The sequence below is a fragment of the Bicyclus anynana genome, chromosome 4 (genome assembly GCF_947172395.1).
Source record: "Bicyclus anynana chromosome 4, ilBicAnyn1.1, whole genome shotgun sequence".
In the NCBI taxonomy this organism is placed as follows: domain Eukaryota; kingdom Metazoa; phylum Arthropoda; class Insecta; order Lepidoptera; family Nymphalidae; genus Bicyclus; species Bicyclus anynana.
The window spans coordinates 5,129,867-5,155,324 of record NC_069086.1 but is presented as its reverse complement, the minus strand read 5'-3'; the positions used below and the strand labels follow the sequence as shown (position 1 = coordinate 5,155,324).

General features: G+C 34.6%; 2 protein-coding genes across 4 annotated transcripts in view; one reads left to right on the top strand and one right to left on the bottom strand.

Annotated features, from left to right (window-relative positions):
- Nucleotides 1-19,628, bottom strand: part of LOC112052933 (retinol dehydrogenase 11) — a 25,540-nt gene extending 5,912 nt beyond the window's left edge. Inside the window, exon 1 of one of the 3 annotated variants that reach the window (XM_024092184.2) lies at nucleotides 19,489-19,628. The gene's annotated coding sequence lies outside the window, so the exon portion shown is untranslated. Of the gene's footprint in view, nucleotides 1-127; nucleotides 147-957; nucleotides 1,135-19,488 lie in introns of those variants that run through there. The other 2 variants (XM_024092181.2, XM_024092185.2) reach the window with 2 other exon arrangements.
- Nucleotides 19,532-25,458, top strand: LOC112052931 (retinol dehydrogenase 13). The gene is made up of 5 exons (XM_024092178.2): nucleotides 19,532-19,671; nucleotides 20,646-21,008; nucleotides 21,401-21,522; nucleotides 23,533-23,750; nucleotides 24,441-25,458. Exons 1-5 carry the CDS (start codon nucleotides 19,554-19,556, stop codon nucleotides 24,580-24,582), a joined length of 963 nt encoding a protein of 320 aa, XP_023947946.1. The 5' UTR covers nucleotides 19,532-19,553; the 3' UTR covers nucleotides 24,583-25,458.

Below are 25,458 nucleotides of genomic sequence, written 5' to 3'. Positions count from 1 at the left end.
AGATATTTTATTGATATTATACTTATTTTATTTATATTTATGATGAAATTTACCATGGGATAGAAAATTCAATGTTCAATCAATGTTGTAGTAGGTAGGACATGGTGTTTGCTAAAAGACCTTTTACCTTTTTAGCGCGTTTTCTGAAGAAAATAACTATTAATTATCTTCTCATGTTGGTGCATATCTAACAAAATCCTATCTTTATACAAAGTTTGATGCAAATAGTCCAGTCCATTCCCTAAAATATCACGATAGACTTACTTGTTCGTTTTGTTAAAACGTTGTCAAATAGATTGGTATTACTACCTATATCGGTTTTATTATAACATATATTATTATTTAAATCACGTAACCAAAGTATACATACGTAACTGCCGTAGTTATTTATCGCAGCATTTTTTGTCGTTAAATTAAACCAGCCTAAATTAGCGAAATTCAGCCTTATATGCTTCGCACAGAATAGATAATTGTTTGAAGTACCATTTTTACTCTGTAGGCATGTACCTACCCTAATACCTTTGTACTGTAATATTACTATAGTATTTATCAATTTTAGTTAACTACGAAATCAAAATTTGAAATAAAATAAGTTTAATTATTCATAATTTACAATGTACCTATTCACTGTTTTCACAAGTGCGCCAGAATGGTTAAAAACCTTCAGTTAATTTTCCCCTATCCTATTGTGGGAAATGTCCCACAATCAAAACTGATATCAAGTATTTACTACCTTTTTAGGTACCTATACTTTTTTACTGAACTGTCCGTTTTTCTTAGAGAATTGCGGTGAAGTTTAAGTTATGTTATTTTTTAAAAGTAATTTTTTAAATATATATTTTTTTAGTACTATTTACTTAGTATCTGTCATCATATATGTAATTTGTATGACTACGGAACTTAGCCTTCGGGTGGGTGCGTTTAAAATACTAATTAAGTGAAAATGTAGGTACTTACATGAAATTATCAAACAATGTCAAAAACAATTATAAACAAATCAATTTTAAATCTTCCCATAAATTAAATACAAACTTTACGCAATTTTACTAATAAATATAAATTAATTTTATAGTATTTAAAATGCTGCGTACAAACGTACTAACGACACACAACCGGACGAAATACTGAACTGAATGTAGCGCACATTACATTATACATACTAATAAGCAAACTGAACATAACCACAAGTTATTGCTTGTTGACTGTTGTGCAAGTAATTTAATCTTTGCTGTTGTGTATTCGCAATCTCAGATGTACGTGGAATATCTTAGAATACATGTAGAATACTATCAGAATGCATAAAGATGTAGCTCGTATACAGGCATGGTCGTTCGGTCGGTCGTCACTCGTCAGCAAGGAACATATTTACTCAGGAGAAGAATACCAACCTCATACAAAAAAAGCGGCACTAAAATTACCGCCATCTGTGGAATGCCCCCATTGAAACAATTTGCCAACGCGGGAAATTCAAAGCTAATATATTGTTTTTAAATTTTCACAGTTCAGCTTTTGTAGACGGAATAGCTTTAAAATAAATATTTTTAAAAACCATTTCGATTAATTAATTAATTTAAACAGATTTTTAAAAATATTTATTTTAAAACCACTCCGTCCCCAAAAGCTGAACTGTGAAAATATTAAAAACAATATAATAGCACAATATTTTAGTAACAAGTAATTGTATATAATAAATTAAACAATAGAAAGAATAACAGTTTCAAGTTGAAATGTCTTTATTGTCAAATAAAAAATCTTATGCACTTAATCAATAACTAAGTAAACATCAGCACCTAAAATGTAATCTACATATATTCATTTTGCTTCTAAAACTAAATTTTATCTTTAAAGTAAAATGAAAACCAAAATAAAAATATATCAATTGGGTGACTTCACTGATATATTTGGGAAAATCAAGTCAATTATGACTTAACCAATTCATACATAAAAATATAGATTGTCGGGATATTTGTACATATGATAAACTATGCAAACGCCACGCAGTTTCACCAGCGTAGTTCTCGTTCCCGTGGGAATACAGAGATAACAATTATGGCCTAATCCATGATTATAATGCTGTAAGAAATTTTTAAATCAGCAAAGTAGTTTCAGAGCCTATTCAATGCAAACAAACAAATAATCAAATTCTTCCTCTTTCTAATTAGTATAAATTTCATAAACAATAAAATTATTAGAATTTGGCTAATGAAAGTAGAAACTGAAATCACCCGCCAAATTTTAAAAAATCGGAGTAAATTCTCAAAATTATAGTGCAAATATTGGAATAACTGAGTTTAACACTTATAGTATAGGTTTGTATTCACAAATAAAAACTAATTTAAGTAAATTATGAAAACGCATGTTTTTTTACTTTGTTTATATGATTTTTAAATTTGGCGGGCAATTTCAGTCTCTACTTTCACTAGCCGAACTTTACAACCTAATGCGATAAAAATCATAATATTACTTTTAGGCGAATCAATAGAGCATTTACCCTCTACTTCCTCAGAAACAGCTCTGATTTTGATGATTATTTTTGTTCAGCTTGTTTCTTCATATTATTTGACATCAGAAACCTTTTGGAGTGAGGATGGAACGATTTATACTATTCAACAATAGTTATGCTATTTATATAATAAATAATTAAAAAACAAACACTACCGACTTCAAAAACACAAAGTTATGCAGTACACTAATAAGCTGAAGAAAACATTATAATATTTTCTATCTACTGATTACTTTGAAGCCGGTGCCAATTGTACAATTAATGGGTAGGCAATCAATCGTACAGTTTTTTTTCCACCTTAAGGATTCGAATTGTTTTCCGAAAAATATATGGGACCTACTTCGAAATAAACCCTTTACAAAAAGTAAAGAATTTTCAAAATCGGTCCACTCAGTAAAAAGTTACGCATAGTTTAACATTACAATAAATGGGAAAACAATTAATCATCTTCTATTTTCCTACTATTAGGTTTGAAATTGTTTTCCAACAATTTATGAGACTTTTAGGAATATACCCTTTCTATCAAAAAAAGAATAATCAAAATCGAACCACCCAATAAAAAGTTATGCTTGGTTTTACATTAAAATGAATGAGAAAACAATCAATCGCACATTTAGGATTGGAATTGTTTTTTAAAATTTATATGGGAGCTTTACAATCAAAATACCTTTACAATCTATAAAGAATTTACAAAATCGGACCACTTCGTAATAAGTTACGCATAGTTTTACAATACAATTAATGGGAAAATAACCAGTCATCTTCGTTTTTTTTTAAATTTATAATGATTTGGGACCATTGTCGGAATATACCCTTTCTATTTAAAACAAAGTTATTCAAATCGGAATTCGAAGACATGCTTGGTTTTAAACTAAAACAATCAAGAATGATCAATCAAAAGAATTATCAAAATCGGACTACTCATGTTAACAGTTATTCTTGGTTTTACATTACGAAAACAGGGGATGATTGATTGTTTAACCATTAATTTTAGTATACAACCAAGTATAACTTTTTATTGAGTGGTCCGATTTTGATAATACTTTTTTATTATAAAGGGTTCATTCCGAAGATAGTCTTTTAAAGATATGAAAAAGCAATTCGAGCCCTATAGCTAGTAAACAATAGATAACTAATTGTCGGCCCATTAATTGGAACATTGGCACCGCCTTCAAAGTGATCAATAGATAGAAAATATTATAATATTTTCTTTCGTTTGTTAGTTTTCTGCATAAGTTTGTATTTTTGAAGTCGGTTGTATTTAAAAAAAAAATATGTATAAATAGCATAGATATTTTTTAACAATTTAAATAATTTCGTCCACCAAAACATTTCTGATTTTAAATAACATAAAAAACATGACTTTAAAAAAAATCATCAAAGTCGAAGCTGTTTCTGAGGACTTCCAGCATATGCTTGTTTTATTTATTATTTGATTCCATTATTTCTTTCATAAAAACGTGACATTTTTCATTATGAGAAGTACAGATATAAAGAGACGAATTTTAGTATTCCAAAGAATCATGGTGCAGGTGCCTGGTCCATTGATTATATTTGTTACATCAATTGTTGTGACCTGTAATAGAAAATTTCAATTAACATGACTTTTTAAAATGCACTGAAAATAAATATTTACATAATTATATATAATAAGAATTCCTATTCTCTTCAGGGACATTTGTGAGATACTACTAGATACACTTACAGTTTTTAAAAACAAAACTGTAAGTGTATCTAGGAAACATGTAGTTCATTGTTATTAAGCAGGTCAAAAAAACCTTGTTGGTTCAGTAGCTAGCCCATGTGTTTTGGATCACGAGATCCTGGTTCTGTCTTTAAGAGATACTGAGTTTTTGCTTCTGCTAACAAATTCTTAGTCTGGAGTTGGGAAGTTGGTGGTGTCACACCCCCGTGCCTCAGAGAGCATGTTAAGCCGTCGAACCCGGTCATTATCATTAACATTTCTGATAGTGATCATTAATCAATCTAATAATATCAACCTAAGCCGAATGAATAAAGCAAGTTACCTTGTGCTACTTTGCAAAAATGCCAGCAGCAACGTGGCTGCAGTAGTGTGGCTCGGGACGGGTACAGCTAGACCTTCATCTTTTATTTCTATCTCATGATATTTAACAATATATCTTCATTTTACAGCACCTGCAATAATAAATCAGAAGTTATACATTTTACATAACTATTATTGCATGCACTGCACCTGCAAAAATAAATAAGAAGTATACATTTATGGGGTGTAAGGGGGAGGCTAGTACCAGTCAGCCTCTCCAACTGCCAACATCACCTGCACGTGGTGCACCCTGCAGATTGACCGACGAGGCTCTGGCGACCGACTAATGGCGGTTTAACAATTCTGATTCAGCTAGACATCACAAGTACCACAGACCGGTGTCAGGCAGCAGCGATACCGGTGCGAGAAGTCTAGGCCTGCGAATGACCAACCCGCATGCCCAGCGTGGTCATTTATGGGCATTACCTTGCAATGTATAGTACAACACAACAAGATCCATGCAAGAGGCCTATGTCCAGCAGTGGACGTCTATCGGCTGATAAGGTATACATTTTACATAATTATTATTGTTACCAGTTAAGAGGATAATCCCAGAGGATGTTGCTATTTCGTGATCTAAACCAGACATTTTCCTTTAGCATAGTACTTGTAGTGCTTACTGTCCCGTGGGAGACTAACATTCCAAAGGACCACAGTATAAAACTGAATAAATGTTATGACCTAACAAATGAACTAACTAAAATGGCTATATGGTTAGTCTGTACGCCGTAGAGAGGTGCGAGAGGATAACCAGCAAAATCTCTCTATAATTTGCTTAGAGACCTTGGTCTCTCTAGAAGTGCAGATTTGGGTTACCAAATTTGGCAGACCTTACTACGCAGGGAGAACAACACGAGCAGAGAAGGGGAGTGTTAATCAATTGTCAAGCAATTCTTTAACCTTACGTCCATTGATCATAAGTCCAAGCTCTGCTCAGCGTTTTTCTCTCTGCCACGTGATGGACACGCACATGGTGAATCCATGAATTGGTAAGATATTCGTCTCAAAAAAATCATGTTGTACACTAAAATAATTTAGTTGAGTAGGGTGAGGCAAGCAACAATGACCGCGTGAAATACAGTTTTTCACAAATCTCCCTTGATTTTTTCAGGAATAAAAGTTAATTTTAGTGAAATTTATCAATAGTTTTTTCAAGTGATTATAATTATATACACAATACTAAAATGCAAACAAGGTCTTTTAAATTTTTTGTCTGTCTGTGTTTCTGTTTCTCTGGGATAATCTTTGGAACGGCTGAACCGATTTTAATTGGACTTTCATTGGAAGATAGAGGAAGTTATTGAGCAATATTTATGCTACTTTTTATCCCAGAAACATGGTTCCCGCTGGATGTTCAAAAACTGAACATCACACGGTTGAAATCGCGGGCGTCCGCTAGTATTATAATATTGGTTAGCCAATGTGGTTTTGGATAACTAGGTCGTGGCTTCGAATCCTGGGTCAGGCTATCAGATACTGAGTTTTTCTTTCTTCCAAGAAATTTACAGTTCTCAGCCTGGAGTTGGTAAGTTGTTTGTATTACACTCCCGCGCCTCGTCCAGGTCATTATCATTAACATCTGATAGTGATCCACAATGAATTTCACTTTATCTCCCTTAGCTCACCAACCTTTATTGTAGCAGTGTGGTGGGTCTAAGCTCCCTAACCCCTTTTCTATAAGGTCTGGCTCTGTTAAACTAGTGTCGTTAAAATAGGCTGATAATGATGATGAAGCAGGTTACCTTGTGCTATATTGCAAACATGCCAGCAGCAACTGTGTGGCTCAGCACTGACTGGCACAGCTAGACCTTCATCTTCTATTTTGCTACACCTGAAAAATTAAACATAAATAATAAATTTTATGTATTTTCACCAGTCAAAAACAAATGAAAACTAAAATAATTTTATTAAGTGAAAAATGTGAAGAATAGATTATGAAAAAAAAACATAGACTCGAATTGAGAACCTCCTTCTTTTTTTGAAGTAGGTTAAAAATGTGAAAAAAAATTCAGTTAAATTCTCATCTTGGAGTTGGGAAGCCTTTAATCCCGATTATTATCATTAGCATCAGATAGTGGTTATTAATTAATTGAACATTATCACCCTAAGCCCTCCAACAGCATTGGAGCAGTGTGGTGGGTCTCAGCTCCATAATCACTTTTCTATAAGGCCTGGCCCTGTAATGCCGTAAAAATAGGTTGATAATAACGATGAAGCAGGTTACCTTGTGCTATTTTGCAAACATGCCAGCAGCAACTGTGTGGCTCAGCACTGACTGGCACAGCTAGACCTTCATCTTCTATTTTGCTACACCTGAAAAATTCAACATAAAGAATAAATTTAATGTATTTTCACCAGTTAAAAAACAAATGACAACTAAAATAAAAACATAGAAGTCGGTTAAAAATAATTCAGTTAAATTCTCATCTTGGAGTTTGGAAGCCTTCAATCCCGATTATTATCATTAGCATCAGATAGTGGTTATTAATTAATTGAACATTATCACCCTAAGCCCTCCAACAGCATTGGAGCAGTGTGGTGGGTCTCAGCTCCATAATTACTTTTCTATAAGGCCTGGCCCTGTAATGCTGTTAAAATAGGTTGATAATAACGATGAAGTAGGTTACCTTGTGCTATTTTGCAAACATGCCAGCAGCAACTGTGTGGCTCAGCACTGACTGGCACAGCTAGACCTTCATCTTCTATTTTGCTACACCTGAAAATTTAAACATAAAGAATAAATTTTATGTATTTTCACCAGTTAAAAAACAAATAAAAACTAAAAGAATTTTATTAAGTGAAAAATGTGAAGAATAGATTATGAAAAAAAAACAGACTCGAATTGAGAACCTCCTTCTTTTTTTGAAGTAGGTTAAAAATGTGAAAAAAAATTCAGTTAAATTCTCATTTTGGAGTTGGGAAGCCTTTAATCCCGATTATTATCATTAGCATCAGATAGTGGTTATTAATTAATTGAACATTATCACCCTAAGCCCTCCAACAGCATTGGAGCAGTGTGGTGGGTCTCAGCTCCATAATCACTTTTCTATAAGGCCTGGCCCTGTAATGCTGTTAAAATAGGTTGATAATAACGATGAAGTAGGTTACCTTGTGCTATTTTGCAAACATGCCAGCAGCAACTGTGTGGCTCAGCACTGACTGGCACAGCTAGACCTTCATCTTCTATTTTGCTACACCTGAAAATTTAAACATAAAGAATAAATTTTATGTATTTTCACCAGTTAAAAACAAATGAAAACTAAAATAATTTTATTAAGTGAAAAATGTGAAGAATAGATTATGAAAAAAAAACATAGACTCGAATTGATAACCTCCTTCTTTTTTTGAAGTAGGTTAAAAATGTGAAAAAAAATTCAGTTAAATTCTCATCTTGGAGTTGGGAAGCCTTTAATCCCGATTATTATCATTAACATCAGATAGTGGTTATTAATTAAATGAACATTATCACCCTAAGCCCTCCAACAGCATTGGGGCAGTGTGGTGGGTCTCAGCTCCATAATCACTTTTCTATAAGGCCTGGCCCTGTAATGCCGTTAAAATAGGTTGATAATAACGATGAAGCAGGTTACCTTGTGCTATTTTGCAAACATGCCAGCAGCAACTGTGTGGCTCAGCACTGACTGGCACAGCTAGACCTTCATCTTCTATTTTGCTACACCTGAAAAATTAAACATAAAGAATAAATTTTATGTATTTTCACCAGTTAAAAAACAAATGAAAACTAAAATAAAAACATAGAAGTCGGTTAAAAATAATTCAGTTAAATTCTCATCTTGGAGTTTGGAAGCCTTCAATCCCGATTATTATCATTAGCATCTGATAGTGGTTATTAATTAATTGAACATTATCACCCTAAGCCCTCCAACAGCATTGGAGCAGTGTGGTGGGTCTCAGCTCCATAATCACTTTTCTATAAGGCCTGGCCCTGTAATGCTGTTAAAATAGGTTGATAATAACGATGAAGTAGGTTACCTTGTGCTATTTTGCAAACATGCCAGCAGCAACTGTGTGGCTCAGCACTGACTGGCACAGCTAGACCTTCATCTTCTATTTTGCTACACCTGAAAATTTAAACATAAAGAATAAATTTTATGTATTTTCACCAGTTAAAAAACAAATAAAAACTAAAAGAATTTTATTAAGTGAAAAATGTGAAGAATAGATTATGAAAAAAAAACATAGACCCGAATTGAGAACCTCCTTCTTTTTTTAAAATCGGTTAAAAATGTAAAAAAAAATCAGTCAAATTCTCATCTTGGAGTCATCATCATCACCAGTTAAAAACAAACAAAAACTAAAAGAATTTTATTAAGTGAAAAATGTGAAGAATAGATTATGAAAAATGTAAAAAAAAATCAGTTAAATTCTCATCCTGAAGTTGGGAAACCTTTAATCCCGATTATTAACATTAGCATCAGATAGTGGTAATTAATTAATTGAACATTATCACCCTAAGCCCACCAACAGCATTGGAGCAGTGTGGAGGGTCTCAGCTCCATACCTCCTCTACTATATGGAGACAATGATAAATGATGGATGTGTAGGATTAAAATAGCTTCTATGAAACATAACCTATTTTTAACATACCTATTGCCTGGTTTCCATCTGTTAATGCTATATTTGCTAAGCATTGTGTGTTAATATTATTTTATTCTATTGTCTTCTTTTAAATTATCTTCTTGAAATTTCTTAGTCTGGCTTGCAAGTAATGCTAAATTTTGGGCTCATTTTTTGTGAGTTTGTTGGTACTGAACTTCTGCGAACATTGTTCATTTTTGAAAGCTTTGATTGCTTTTTGAGACATTGTGTAAATATTTTTTATATTAAAAACCGTCGTCATGCGGGTAAAATTCATGTGAAGAAGCAGGATTGCTGAAAGCATTAGGTATATATTTTAATTTTAATACATAATAAACTCTTTTTATTTATTTATCTCTCTCTCTCTCTCTAACTGCTTTATTGGTTCAGTGTAACTATCATGAAATTCTGAGTTTGAGTCCTGGGTTGGTCTATGAAATATTGAGCATTTCCTTCTTTCAAGAAACTCACAATAAAAATCTATACTGATATGTATTCAACCCATTTTTAAATTAAATGTCTTAAATGGTGAAGCATAACATTGTGAAGAAACCTGCATAACTGAGAATTTTCTTAATTGTCTAGGTGTGTGAAGTCTGCCAATCCGCATTGGGCCAGCATGGAGGACTAAGGCCTAACCCCTCTCGTCCTGAGAAGTGACTCGTGCTCAACAATGAGCCGAAAATGGGTTGTTAATCTATACTAATATTATAAAGAGGTAAAGTTTGTAAGTTTGTCACATTTTTTAAATGGGGTAATTTTCGGAACTACTGGTCCGATTTCAAAAATTCTTTCACCAGTAGAATGCTACATTATCGGGGAGTGCTATAGGCTATATTTTATATTAGCATGATATATATTCGCCGAGTTAACACAGTTTTTGTCATACAGGTCGGACCGAAAATCCTCTTAAGCAGACTTATTCGCATGCGCTGCCTTAACCATTGTGTAAAATTGAAATTAATGTATGGAGGCTTTATGTATCTTTAAAAGTTCTACAAAAAAGTCCGCGACACCATATATCTATCTTCTATATATTAGCAGATATAGTACCTTTTGTGTTTTGAAAATTATAAATTTTATATACTTAGGTTTGCGTCATTATTTATGCTACTTAACTTAAATCCTTATCAAAATAAATTATTTAATAATCACAAGGATATTATGGAGATAAGATTTGCCCTTTATACTATGTTAATTAGTTTTGGAGATAATACAAAATTTCTCAAAGACGCAGAAAGTCCGCTACATGACGCCCCGCGCTTTCCATTACGTGGTTCCCGTTCCTGTGTGAATATGGGAATCACACATAGCCTATGACACTCGCAAATAACGTAACTTTCTATTGATAAAACAATCTTTCAAATCGGTCCAGTAGATCCAAAGATTATAATTTTAGCATAGAAGTCTCTATTTTCCTTTGTCATCGCACCACGCTCATATTTTCTATTTTTTGTCTGTCTGTTTGCCTTTTTTTTGACCGGGCATCACGCTGATACTACAGAATGAATTCAAACGATACTTAAGACGATTTGAGACCATAATACGTAGAAGGATAATAGGATACTTTTTGTCGTGAAAACAAAATCAGAATTGGGTGAAGTAGGGGTAGAAAGTTTGTACGGAAAGTCCTTAATTTTTTTAGTTACAAGGTATAAGTTATAAAACTTGCAAAATAGAATGTGAAATAGGGGTTGAAAGTTGACATCGATTTTTACGCGGACGAAGTCGCGGGCGTCTGCTAGTATGTATTATAAAGAGGTAAAGTTGGTGGTGTTCTAGCAGGTAAACTCTGGATCTACTGAACCAATTTTGAAAATTCTTTTACCACTAGAAAGCCACGTTATTTCTGAGTATCATAGGCTATATTTTATCCGCGTATTCTCAAACTGCAGAAAGTTGGTTAATATTTATATTAACACATTACACACATCACTAACTAGTCTCAAAGTAAGCTTAGCTTGTGTTATGGGTAGTAAAAGCTCAACTGAATGAGGAATGTTCATAAATAAATTATATATACTTAATATTCTTTATAAACTCCAAGCCCACCAACCGATACTGATGAATGAAGGATTAGTAGGATTAAGTAGCATCTACAGGGTGCTCGGGAGTATTTCCCATAACTCTAGGGTAGCTCCAAGTTCTATAAGGAAAATTAACTTAAAATGTCTAAGGAACATGTGTATTAAAAAACTTTAATAAAAACAAGTCAACCGACTTCAAAAACATACTTACTAAACTAAAAAACGAAAAATAACATTATACTAAGTTCTATATATCATATTATGTTCTAACTGATGATCAGTTTGAAGGTGGTGCTAGCCCAATGATGTATTAATTCAAGCCATGTAAGAATATCATAAATATTTAGGTTTTTCAGACAGTGTTCTTTCATGTAGTTCTTTCAGTAACAGCTTAAATTAAAACAACACAGGTTTAGCACAGCCTTCAAACTGATCATCAGTTAGAACATAATATGATATGAACTTAGTATAATATTATTTTTCGCTTTTTAGTTTAGCCAGTATGTTTTATGTTTTTGAAGTTGGTTGAATTTCTTTAATTAAAAATTTTTATTTTTCCATTTTTAGTGAAATCATCCTAGATATTGATCTAGCGCCAAAGGTATGTTGCTATGAGTCGTGATAAAACATTGTATTTGATTGCCTCTGACTTAGAATCAAACTAATTACTACTGTGAACCATCGAGAAGTTCCCTTAACCGTCCTTCGTCTTCATTACCAGACCCCTAATACAGTCACAACCCATCTAGGTGGAAAGTTCTCATCAATACAAATTTATCAACACATGGTAGCTACTGTGAACCGTTGAGGAGTCCCTTAACTGTCCTATGTCTTCATCACCAGACCCCTAATACAGTCACAACCCATCTAGGTGGAAAGTTCTCCTCAATATAAACTAGTAGCTAAGGTAACTCCTATAAGTGGACTTGTCAACACCTTGAATTTATGAGAAATAGTCCCGAGCACCCTGTATAAAATGTAACTTAACTATGCCTAGTTTGTTTCAGCTGATGCTATATTTATGAACAGCACCAATACATATAAATAAAATTTAAGTGTATGTCTGTGATTTCAAAATAACTGTGTTTTCTCAAGTGCCTATATACAATACTGACATACAGTCATACTTCTTTAAAATGTTCATCTGTCTGTTTGTTTGAGCTAATCTCTGGAACAGCAGGGTCATTTTAATGGGACTTTTACTGGAAGATAGAGAAGATTATTGATCAACATCTACTTAATATTTTGGCCATTACTTGTTATTTAACATGGGCGTACACTCACAACCACATAGACACTGAAATACATCCATGCTCATCACACTAATATGATGAGTTCAATTGCCACAACTGGCTGTGGCGTGTAGATGCAAAGAGCAATGATGCTATCTACTGCATCACTGGAGAGCTGTTGCTGGTGTTATATCCCTATATCTCAGAGAGTATGATATGCTATATATCCCAGTCATTATCATTAACACCTGATAGTGATCCTTTTATAATTTAACTTTATTACCCCACCTCTAAAACTAGAAAATGGAACCTGGGCCAGGAGCTGCCAAGGGAAAGTGAATGCTTTTGCTGAACACCTTGCATTAGTATTCACCCCGAATGAATCAGGGAACAACAGCTACTTTGAGGACTCTGTAGAATCAACTGTAAATGCTCCCTATCAGCTAAATGTTCCTCCAAAATCGGTTTCACCTCGTGAAATAGCACGACTAATTAGAGAATTAGACAACAAGAAGGCACCCGGGTTTGACTTAATCACAAAAGAGGTCTTGATAGAGCTACCCAAGAAAGCATTAGTTTTTCTATCATACCTATTTAACGGTATTCTGAGAACACAATATTTTCCGAGAATATGGAAGGTGTCTCAGATACTGATGATTCACAAAGCGGGGAAACCACCACATGACATCAAATCTTATCGACCCATAAGCTTATTACCAACCTTGTCAAAACTATTCGAGAAAGCCCTTCTGGAAAGATTAATACCAATTTTAAATGAAAACAACTTGATTCCTCCTCATCAATTTGGCTTTAGACAGCATCATTCGACAGTAGAACAAGTCCATCGAGTGTGCGATAAAATTCGAAAATCCCTAGAACATAAAGAATATTGTGCTTCTGCTTTCTTAGACATTCAGCAGGCATTCGATAAGGTCTGGCACAAAGGTCTTTTGTGCAAACTCAAATCAGTGCTACCACATAGCTACATACCACTTCTCTCCTCCTATCTGTCTGATAGAATTTTTCAAGTAAAAGAAAAAGACACAACATCTTCGTTTTTCAATATTAGCGCTGGTGTGCCGCAGGGATCTGTTTTGGGGCCTACTCTATATACAATATACACAGCCGACCTACCGACTCTATCAAATATTACAACAGCAACATTTGCCGACGACACAGCTATATTAGCAAGCCATAAAAATGCTACTTCAGCATCAGCACTGCTGCAAACAGGTCTTGATCAGGTTGCAACATGGCTGCGGAATTGGAGGATTAAGACAAGCGCCAATAAATCTGTTCAGGTCACGTTTGCTTTAAGAACAGGAGATTGTCCGCCGGTCCATCTAGATAACAACACTTTGCCTCACAATGAACACGTCAAATACTTAGGCCTATATCTAGACCGCAGACTCACGTGGACAAAGCATATAAAAACTAAAAGAGAAGAGCTGAATATCAGATTTAAAACATTCCACTGGCTTTTAGGCAGAAACTCTAAGCTGTCCGTTGACAACAAGCTGCTTATTTACACGTGCATCTTGAAGCCGGCCTGGGCCTATGGCGCTCAACTGTGGGGTAGTGCATGCGACACTAGCCTAAATATCCTGCAAAGAATGCAAAATAAAATACTACGTACTATCGCCAACTCGCCGTGGTTTATCACGAATGAGGAACTACATCATAATTTGCAAATTTGCACAGTAAAGGACGAAGTTAGGGGGCTAGCCAAAAGATACAAGAAGCGACTCCTTATTCATCCTAATATCTTAGCAAACAGACTCTTGACTGATGACTGTCCGAGGCGTCTTAAACGTAAACGCATACTCGACCTGGACATTTAAAAAACAGGACGCACCAAATGAGCGCCGACTCCTAATGAGGATCGACCTCCACAAGACAAAGACACTCGCAACATATTTGTTTATAGTCTTAGGACTGATCGCAGATTGGCCGTACAAGAAAAAAAAAAAAAAAAAAACTTTATTACCCCAAGCCTATCAACCCACATTGGAGCAGTGTGCATTTTACAGTAGGTGTTTAACTTACCTTCTTATTCTCTCTCTCTCTTGTTCTTACAGGCAAAACATCTCGTCTTTTTTAAAAATGTAGATGACAAACCATTCATAGTTCAATGTAAAATTTATTCTAAAAGTCCAATAGTCTAATCCTTGATTATCTGGACATTACTGAAATTAAGAGAGTGAGTAAATTTAATTAAAAATACATAAACATACTACGCATGAAGAGACAGATGAATATCTTAACATTCCGTGCAGGTGCCAGGTCCATCGCCTGGTAGAGAGAAATACTCCGAGCAGAGTCCTGGAGTTGTGACTACAGGATGTAGGGTTAAGGAATTCCTTGACAATTGATTAAACTCCCCTACTTGTGTTGTTCTCCCTGTTTAGCCAAATTTGGTAAGATCCTACTAAGAGCAGCTTTGGATACTTATTCTTCTTTCTCTCTTTCTTCTACATAGAAGTTGCTGCAGTCCTAAAGATGCCAAGGTCTTTAAACAAGTTATAGAAAGATTTTGTTGGTAATCCTCTCGCAGCTACTTCTACGGCAGACAGACTAACCACATAGCCATTTTTACTTAGTTAATTTGTTATTATTGTTTATTACAAAACCTTGACAAGAACCAGGTGAGAAATATAACTAAAATGTCCGGAGGCAATCTGATGATAGAACAGAAACACAGGGAATTCCTCAACTGTTCACAGAAGCTACATTGTCAAAAAGAAAAAAAAAAAAAATGTGCAATGCTTAGGTCTTATAGCTAAAAGCTATTTCTTTCAAACAACCTTCAATGAAAAATGTATCTTATTATTGGCAAAAGCTTTTATAGATCAAGGCAAGAAAAATATTGCCGAAATGGCCTCCGTAGCACAGTGAATTAACTACGCAAAAGTCCTGGGTTCTATCCCCGGCTGGGCCAATTGAAGTTTTCTTTCTAGTCTATGTCTGGCTGGCTAGTTAATACCCTACTGGCAAGCGATTTAGTGTTCCGGTGAGATATTATGTAGAAACAGAAATGTGTGTGGATTTTCATCCTTTGCCTAACTAGTTATCTCGCTTCCATCTTAGATTGCATCATCACTTATCATCTTATTCTATAATTATGTCAAAGAACAGATTTTTGTACAAAGTAAACTAACATACTCTTCATTAGTCTGCCTAGTGCCTAACATAATTATAAAAACTTGTAATTGTAGTTTCAAATTAACAAATTGTTCTGGTTCATCATTACATAATTATAAACTACTTATTATAGACTCAAAAATAAAACTCAAATTTTACTCTACCTGCCTTTAGTACATATACCTGTGGTTTAATATTGAACTGGTAACAGATACTTTCAAATTAGTTCATGGAATTTGCTTTTCTCAGATGTTTATTTTCATTACCATTTCATAATTAACCTTATGTTGCTCCAGATTAAGCTACCTGTGATAACCAAATGAAAATCTGTTCAGTAGGTCCAGAGAAGTAAACATTCAGACAGCTGCAGGTCAGACAGTTATTTGGGGTGCATTGCATCTACAAACATTACCATAATGTGTAAACCCAGCATAGTTGTATAATTGAGCACGAGTTTCATAAGAATTAGTAGGATTTTAATAATTCCCATATCTTGAGAAGACTACTAAGAAACCTAATTAACTAACTAATGTAATCATTATCTGATCAATAGCTATAATTAAAGTATTTTATTATTAGCTAAAACTTAAAGTAGGTACATACCGGAGACTAAATTTGTAGAATCAAATTTCTGTAATCTCTGTAGGGTCTTCTCTGGATCATCGGCAGGCGAAGAACCACACTCAAAGCATTTTCTTTTGTTCTTCTTCATAGTTATAGAGACACTTGAACTAACAAAGTCTTATTTTTAACATAATGAAAAACCACAACACTCAGATGAAACGCAAAAGACTTATAGATCTTCTCAACATCAAGAATGGCGAGGATATTACACAGCAGGTTGCTTAAATCCAATCCATGAAGAGGTCTTCATAAATATTAACAGGCCTTGGCAAACATTTATTTTATTATTCGTGAATTCGTGTTTTATTTGGTGAAATGACGCCATTTTCATTTTATAACATATTTATTTTTTATTAAGTAATTGGGGTTGCCACACTTCGTTTAGAAAATCTTACCCATACGTTACTAAAACAATATTCAACGAGAGTGTCTCTCTATATTTTTGTAGAAGAAAAGTATTTATTCAGTTATTAAAGTCATATTTAAATCTAAAAATGTATTAGATTTATCAAAATATTATGTCAGGCGTGAGCTACTAACGATAATAATATTGCTACAACTACCAGACGGTAGAACCGTATGGATGATGACACCACAGGTCTAGCCCCCGTAGGTATAACCAAACTTTGTTCGAGAGTTGACCCGGCCTGCTCGTCAGTTGTAGTAAAGATTAGTACTTGATACGGTACATATCGTAAGTATCGTAGATAATACGAGTAGGTACATCACTGTTCTATGATAATACGACCTATTTTTACCCTAATGCAAGAAGGGTTATGTTTTTCGCGCGTATCTTGTATGTATGTAATATTATTTATTACCTCATGTCTTCCAAACAGCTGAACGGATTTACGTAATTAAGATATCGTTAGATTTGTCTTAATAACCCAAGTGTTCTTAGATAGGTGAAATTAAAAAAAAAACCAATAAAACGACTGTGACTATAGACTCGAGGTGAAAACAAATTTTTTTTTGACAATTGCAATATGGGTATCAAATTCAAGGGATTTTTAACTTAATTTTAATAGGTCCCGACTGTTTTCTAATTGCTTTTTACACTTCAGGACTGAGCTTGTTGTTTTCTTTTCAGTTTCAGTTCGGACGCTCGCGACTTCATCCGCGTGGCAATCAATGTAAACTTTCAAACCCTATTTCACCGCTTATGGGGTTAAATTTTAAAAAAATTTGAATCACATTATATTTCGTACTAGCGGTTGAATTTTAAAAACTTTTGAATTACATTATATTTCGTATTTTTTTTATAATTTATGAACAAATTTTCAAAAACTGAAACTCTATAATGAAGGACTTTCCATACAAACTTTCAACCCCTATTTCACCCCCTTCTCATTTTAGTTTCGCATTAAAAAGTATCCTATAACCTTCTTCGTATTATGGTCTTAAACCGTTCATTTCATTTGAATTTATTCAGTACTTTCAGCGTGATGCCCGAATATCAAAAAAACACTGATAGACAGACAGACAAAAAAACGAAAAAAAATATTTTTAGCTTCAGTATAGATTATATAATGCCCCCCCATCAAAAATTTTCAAAATATGTTCAATGTACAGAATGTATAAAATCAGAATTCGTATTATAAGTATAGATTCTAGATGGCGCTGGCTTCCGTTATGCCACGGTAACGTTTGGTGTTACTAATGGTATAAGTAAAATCTAAAATTGTGAACAAATGTATAGAATTCGACCAGTTTTATTAGAGGTATAGAATAGAATACAAGATAGATATACTTCGATAATAAATCATTTCACATTACCTAACATTACAACTAGGATTTTTTAGTCCCAAATCGTAATGAAACGCGCATGCGTTATTTTGTCACTTACGTAGCCAACCTACAATAAAGAGATATGTTACTATTTGATACATTATGCTGATAATTGATGCGCAGACATGGAGTTGTTCTTAGGTAATTTAAAAAATCCTGTTCTAGTTGTACGTACATGTCATTGGTACTAATAAGTAGGTATAAGGAAATCCTAAAAGTTTGGAAAAAAAGTAATTTTTCATAATTACTTTACTTTTTTCGATAACTTAAAATACTGTACATCACTATTTAATTACAATTTAATTTACAACCGGTTTGACAGGTAAATAAAATTGTTACATAACTTAAAAAAGAGGCACTCATTTTTTGTAAGTCTCTTTGTATCACTAAAATTATTCGTTCCAAAATATAAGGCCCCTTTTGACGAATGAACATGAACCAACGTAAAATAGCTACATACATTACAGACATACATTTATCTTTTTGTATCTCTCATTTACATATTTATTTATAGATATTTTTTATTTACCATAATATGTCGTATTTAAGAAAATTGCGGTTATAAAATTATTAAATGTGCATTCTTACATAATTCGTTTATAATTATTAAAAACCTCAATAACTTCCGACGCAAACAGAAGGGTGTTATAATGAGGTGTGTTATGATGAAGCGATTTTAATTCAGTTTTTTTTTTCAAAGGTTACAAGGGCGAGTGTTCTTAGATATATTTGTTGAAAATCGGTTGAGCCGTTTAAATGTTGTGGGGGTTGAAAGTGGGGAAGGACAACCGAATGTCAGCAAATATACTCGACTGAAGTCTCAAATTAAAGTGCACTGCAAGAGAATATTGACGACTTGATCGTGAGTGTAATTAATAACTTCATGACATTTGAAAAGCATTTTATCTTCAACTAGCCGACGCCCCGCAGTTTCACCCACGTATATCCGTTCCCGTAAGACTACTGGGATATACAGTGTGTTGTAGGAAATCTCGTCCGGCCCTTAAGGGTGTAATAAGGTATCGTGTATACATTATTTTTATGCAGTCCTTATTTTAAAAGAAATACATATTTTTTCCTGCACGAAATTAACATAAAAAAATGCAAAATTATAAAAACTTAACACAAAAGTTGAGATAGGTTAATTATTAGTAGGCATTACTACAAAAATAAAAACGCCGCCATCTATGTTTTGTGCTGCGTTTACACGTTTCTATTCAAAGCGGTATTGAACGGGCAAGTATTAAGTGTTTGTTGACATAAAGCTTAAAATCTTGTATGGCACAAGTCTTAGCGGGCTTGTTATTGCGGGACGATTATAGTAACCTTGAATGTTGAAACCGGACCACCACTGACCATAGATTAAAAGTCTCATGGTGCTTGGCCTCCATCCATCTATACTCAAATTGGAGAGTGAACTTTTATTGTATCTTTCTTTGAAATTTAAACATCATAATATCCTGTGAATTTAAACAAGTTAAATATAGCTGGTGCTTATTATTTACTTACATTCGGTGTATGTGTTATTTGTTTATCCAGTTTTTCGGGAGTTTTGTTGAAAAAAGTTTTTAATCATGCCGGTCTTCAGTGGACGTTGCTACAGTAACGCTAAACTAATAGGAAAGACCGCAATTGTAACTGGATGTAACACAGGGATTGGGAAGGAAACGGTACGCGATTTTTATAGGAGAGGCAAGTATTTTTTTTTCCATTGGTTCAATTTGTCAGTTAATAGAAACATAAGTGTCAAATGTCAACCGTCCATTGACCTCTAAAGGTTAATGACCGTATTTGTAAACAAAAACTTTGATAATAGAGGAAAGTTTGTAGAGTTATGGGGGGGTAATTCTTTCACCAGTAGAAAGCTATGTTATTTGTGAGTGTTATAGGGTATATTTTATGCCTGTATTCTCAAGGGAACGGGTAATATGCGGGTGAAACTGCGGGACGTCGGCTAGTGCTTAATAATAATCTAAAGAAATGTAAAAATAAAATAGAAATTAAGAATATAAGAAATAGTAGTAACCCTGACCATACCATATACTGTTTCAATGTGGACTGCATTGGAGCAGTACAAGTACAATAAATGGAGCCTGTACAAGAAGTCCTCACCCTTCCATAGCAATGTGGTGGGTAAAAACTTTAAGCTCCTCTGCTCTCCTCTAAGAAGAGAGGCCTGGCTTTGTAGTGGGCCCTTAGAATTATGCTGATAATAATAATGTTTTTTTGTTATTCTTTACTAGTAAGCCCTTGACTACAATCTCCCCTGATGCAATCTGAGATGGAAGCGGGCTAACTTGTTAGGAGGATGATGAAAAACCACACCCATCTACATACATAGGTACATGTCACACATACATACATCATACACATGTTTGTCGGTAGGGTGGTAATTAACCACGGTTGAAGCCTCCCACCAGCCGGACCTGGACCAATTAAGAAAACCTCACTCAACCCAGCCGGGAATCTCAGTATCTCCCTCATGTTAAAGAGGATTGAACCCAGGCCCTCACTCATGTAAATCCACCGCGCATACCACTGTGCCACAGAGACTGTCAAAATTAGGTTGATGACAAAACATATTATATATAAAGTCTAGCTTAGATAGCCAGTTGTTGAATTTAAACAATAGTGTTCTATGTAATAAATAAATGATTATATTTTAGGTGCAAAAGTAATAATGGCATGCAGGAATATTGACAAAGCAGAAGCAGCTAAAAATGATATAGAAGACAGTTGCAAAGATCTACCCGAGAAGGGAAATCTGATTGTAGAGAAATGTGACCTATCCTCATTGTCATCAGTTCGAGAATTTACAAAAAAGATATTAAACTCTGAATCCCATATAAATATACTTGTGAATAATGCTGGAGTTATGATGTGTCCTAAGGGAGTCACTGAAGATGGGTTTGAGGTACAATTTGGTACTAATCATTTGGCTCATTTCCTCTTAACAATGCTGCTCCTTCCTTGTATAAGGAACAGCACGCCTGCAAGAATTGTGACTGTATCTTCTGCTGCACATACAAGTAAGTACATTTCAGCATTTTTTGTAATATATATATTTATACCTGGCAACTCAATATATTCACACACTATGTTTTTGTACTGTCTATGAAGCATGACATTACTTTGCACTAAAATTAAATTCTAAAATCTTTCTAAATGTGAGAACGTGTTGCCAGTAAAATAGTACACCATTTTGAAACACCCTTAAAACTTTTTTGTTGATCCATTCAGCTACATTTGAATCTCAGTAGATGTTTTATGGTAATGCAGTGTCTTAAATTACTTTGGATAGCTGATAGGGTATACTGCATGGGACATATTTAGCCTTTACCCCTGCTTTCTGTGTGTATATTGCATGATACAAACACTAATTGCGCACACTCTATAATTTTAAACTCTAATTTTTTTTCAGGATATGACATAAACTTTGATGACTTGAACTACGAAAATCGACGTTACAACTCAGCAGAAGCATATTCGCAGAGCAAACTAGCAAATGTGCTTTTTTCAAGAGAACTAGCAGCTAAGCTTAAAGTAAGCATCCTAAACAAATTAAAATGAAATAAATAAAAATAGCCTTTATTCATGCTTGCTTATTGTATTATAACTTATTATTATTTTACTAGCGGACGCCCGCGACTTCGTCCGTGTGAAATTCGTTGTAAACTTTCAACTACCCCTACCCTACCACTACCCTATCCCTACCCTACCCTACCCCTGCCCTACCCCTACCCTACCCCTGCCCTACCCTAAACCTACCCTACCCCTACCCTCCACTACCCCTACCCTACCCCTACCCTACCCTACCCTACCCCTACCCTACTCATTAAGGCTGCACTTGTTTATTTATTCCCCAACCCCCGGGAGTCGCGTCGAGCGCGGCAACCGTTACACAAAAATAATCCATATAGCATGAATTAGTATTAATTTGGTGTTTCTTTACCGATTTTTATGATTCTTTTTTTATTGAATAGGTAATATAAATATATGTTAACTTTTTTAGTTAGGGATGAGTGATGAGTGTTATAAACATAAGAGTAGACAAATATAATTAGAAAGCTCCGAACTCCTAAGCTATCGGGAGTTACACGTGTTATTGTGAGTCAACCATAAAAAATAGACATATATATGCTGTTGTGTTTTTATAGATAATTTTAAGGAGAACATTTCCGTCATACATGATTTCTATGTAGCTTTAACCATTAAGGCTGTACACGCGACGGAAGCTTAAAAAATTGAGTAACTTCTCCCGTTTTCTCAACATTTCTCTTCACTGCTCTGCTCCTATTGATCGTAGCGTAATGAAAAGTATACTATAACCTGCCCAGGAGTATGTAGAATAATTGTACCAAGTTTCGTTAAAATCCGTCCAGTAGTTTTTGTTTCTATAAAGAACATACAGACAGACAGACAGACAGACAGACAAAAATTTTACTGATTGCATTTTTGGCATCAGTATCGATCACTAATCACCCCCTGATAGTTATTTTGGAAATATATTTCATGTACAGAATTGACCTCTCTACAGATTTATTATAAGTATAGATTGGTTGGTACATCAAACAAGTAAGTAGCAGGGATTCGTAGGATGCAAGCGGCTCAGAAATCAGAATCGTAATGTTTGGAAGTCCCTACAAAAGGCCAATGTTCCACAGTGGACATCCATTAGCTGATATAATTATGATGATGGTGACTACTTGGTTTTATTAAACCAGAGCAGTCAGGTTATCCTTCGGCATAGGCCTCATCTAAACTTTGCTACCACCTACCAACACATTGGAGCAGCATGGTGGGTCTATGCTCCATATCTCTACATTACAGATTGAGGCCTGCTCTGTAGTGCAACTTGCAAAACTAGGTCTGAGCCTTCCTGTAGTATACCTAAAAGCCTCGCCAAACTCATCCTGTTAACCTACTATTACTAAGACTCTCATTCTCTGGAGAAATCTATGCAGACTATGTCAAAAGGCAAAGGAAACACGTCTGCACATTCTCTGCAATTGCGCGCTAATACATAAACGCGACCTCCACCTAGGGCTTTCATAGTAAACCCGGAGGATGTTAAACACATCCCAGCCAAGAAACTGCTGCTGTACCTGGCTACAACCAGTATTGGAGGGGAGATCTAGTCAGTGGCGATCATAATAGATTGGAAGCGGTCAACGTGATACAGGGACCTCTTGAAGACCTGCAGAGCCGCTACATCAAGAAGAAGAAGAAGGAGCTGTAGCCTACTACAGCGCCTTCTTCTTCTGCGTTGCTGCGTGGGGACTCATTGCGAACCTGCAGGCTAATTCGCTATCTTTGACTTAAGCTAGTTGACATAAACAAAATTGAGATTCTATGTAACAAATGTCACCCGGTGCCTACTGGTTGATATCATATAGTAGCTATATAGATGAAATTTTATCAGTTGATTTGATATTTATTTTAGCTGTATTGAAGAAGGATTTTTTTATTTTGTACAATCATTTGTATGTAAAAGTAACTATCCAAAACTCTGTGCACACCACTGATGATGACGTATCACTTTATATTTTGTAGGCCCACAACATAGAGGGTATAAATACATACAGTCTGCACCCCGGCGTGATACGCACTGAGCTGGGAAGGCACATGGATGATGTGCTGTTCAAAGGTGCGAGAAGAATCATAGGATTCTTCTTCTACCCGTTCTTTAAATCTCCAGAACTTGGCGCTCAAACGACAATATATTGCGCCGTTGACGACAAATGCGCTAACGAAACTGGATTGTACTACAGGTAAGTGTTTTGCACAACAAAGGTGATAATGTACCATCAAACTATGGAGTCAATTTGAATTTTCTTAAATACAGTAAAACCCGTTTAGTACGATTTCGCAGGGATCAAACTAAAAACGCAGCTGAAACGGGAAAGCGTAATATACGGGATCATCAATAGTAAAAAATAAAACGTAATGGACACATACATATATATAAAAAATTGTGTATTTAATGTATAGACTTACCTTATTTGTAGTAACTAAAGTATTTCAATTTATTTATTGCTTTGCTATTATGTTATACTATGTGGAATTCAGTTATTCACAAATCCTGCAGGAACCTAGGATTTTCCGGGATAAAAAGTAGCCTGTGTTAATCTAGAGTAAAATCTATTTCCATTCCAAATTTCAGCTAAATCGGTTCAGTAGTAGCATCGTTAAAGAGTAACAAACATCCATACAATTTTTTGCATTTATAATATTAGTAGGATTAGTAGGATAGCTTTCTATTGGTAAAGTTTAAAGTTGAGTTTATTTGTTACATACAAAAATACAAATTCATATAATATTCCTGTATAGATATAGTATAGATTAGATTAATGAAGGTCTTTATCTTATGGGCTAAAGGGCCCAATTTTTTATTCAGACACATGAACCCTTCGGGGGGTTAATATAGACCACTGTTTAACTTAATTCTTTTTATATTTCAGTGATTGTGTAGTGAAAAATCCAGACCGAAAAGCTCTCAACGATGAATATGCGAAGAAACTATGGGAAAAGTCCGTGGAACTGGTTAAGTTAGGAGATTTTGATCCATTCACTGCCGTCCATTCTGGTGTTGCTAGTAAATAATTTTAATGTAGCCTCGTTTACATTCTTCTTGTCGCGCTTTCAGCAATAATTCCATTAATACTGCCGTAGCACGATTGGGAGAATTATTATATACAAGTACATACTGCTTCATTGGTTCAGTTAGCCTATGGCACAGAATAATGAACGTACAGAATGAGTCTTTACAAGCAGCGTGTATTATTGTATTTTAAAATTAAACACTAACAACAATATAATAATCAATATTTACCAATAAAAAATACTCCATCGTGTTTATAATATTAGTAGGATTAGGTGGCTAATGGATCAAAGTTAGTGGATAGGCCATTTGGTCCATGCTGCCGCTGAAGTAAGCTGAATGTAAACTTATAGTAAATCAGCTTAATGTCGCCGCACACGGGCCACACGCGACAGCCACAAATGCCACCACAAGAATGGGCCACGAAAGTAGCTGAAGCGCGCGACAGCCACTTGTGGCCGGTGGTCGACACTTGTGGCCGGTGGTCAACGCTTGTGGTCGGTGGCTGCTACTTTTTTTAACCCATGCATCATCATCATTCATCATTATCAACCGGTATATCAAATATGCCGGTAGCGGTGTTTTGTGGTTTTGGCCGTTGGCCCGTATGTGGGAGCCCTTATAGTAATGACATAATTTTATCTGTTAAGCCTGTGATTAAATAATAAACGCATAAAATGTAATAATTTTGTTGATTATGCGGATCTTTTGTGGTGGTACGAGTATTAATAAGATTATACTTTGTTTCATAAATATACTGTTGAGTTTATTGAATCAGAACTATTTTATAATTATACAAAAAATATTATTTATAATGAATTTACAATACTCACTTTTTTTATAAAATTTATTTATATCAATAAACGTTTATATCACGA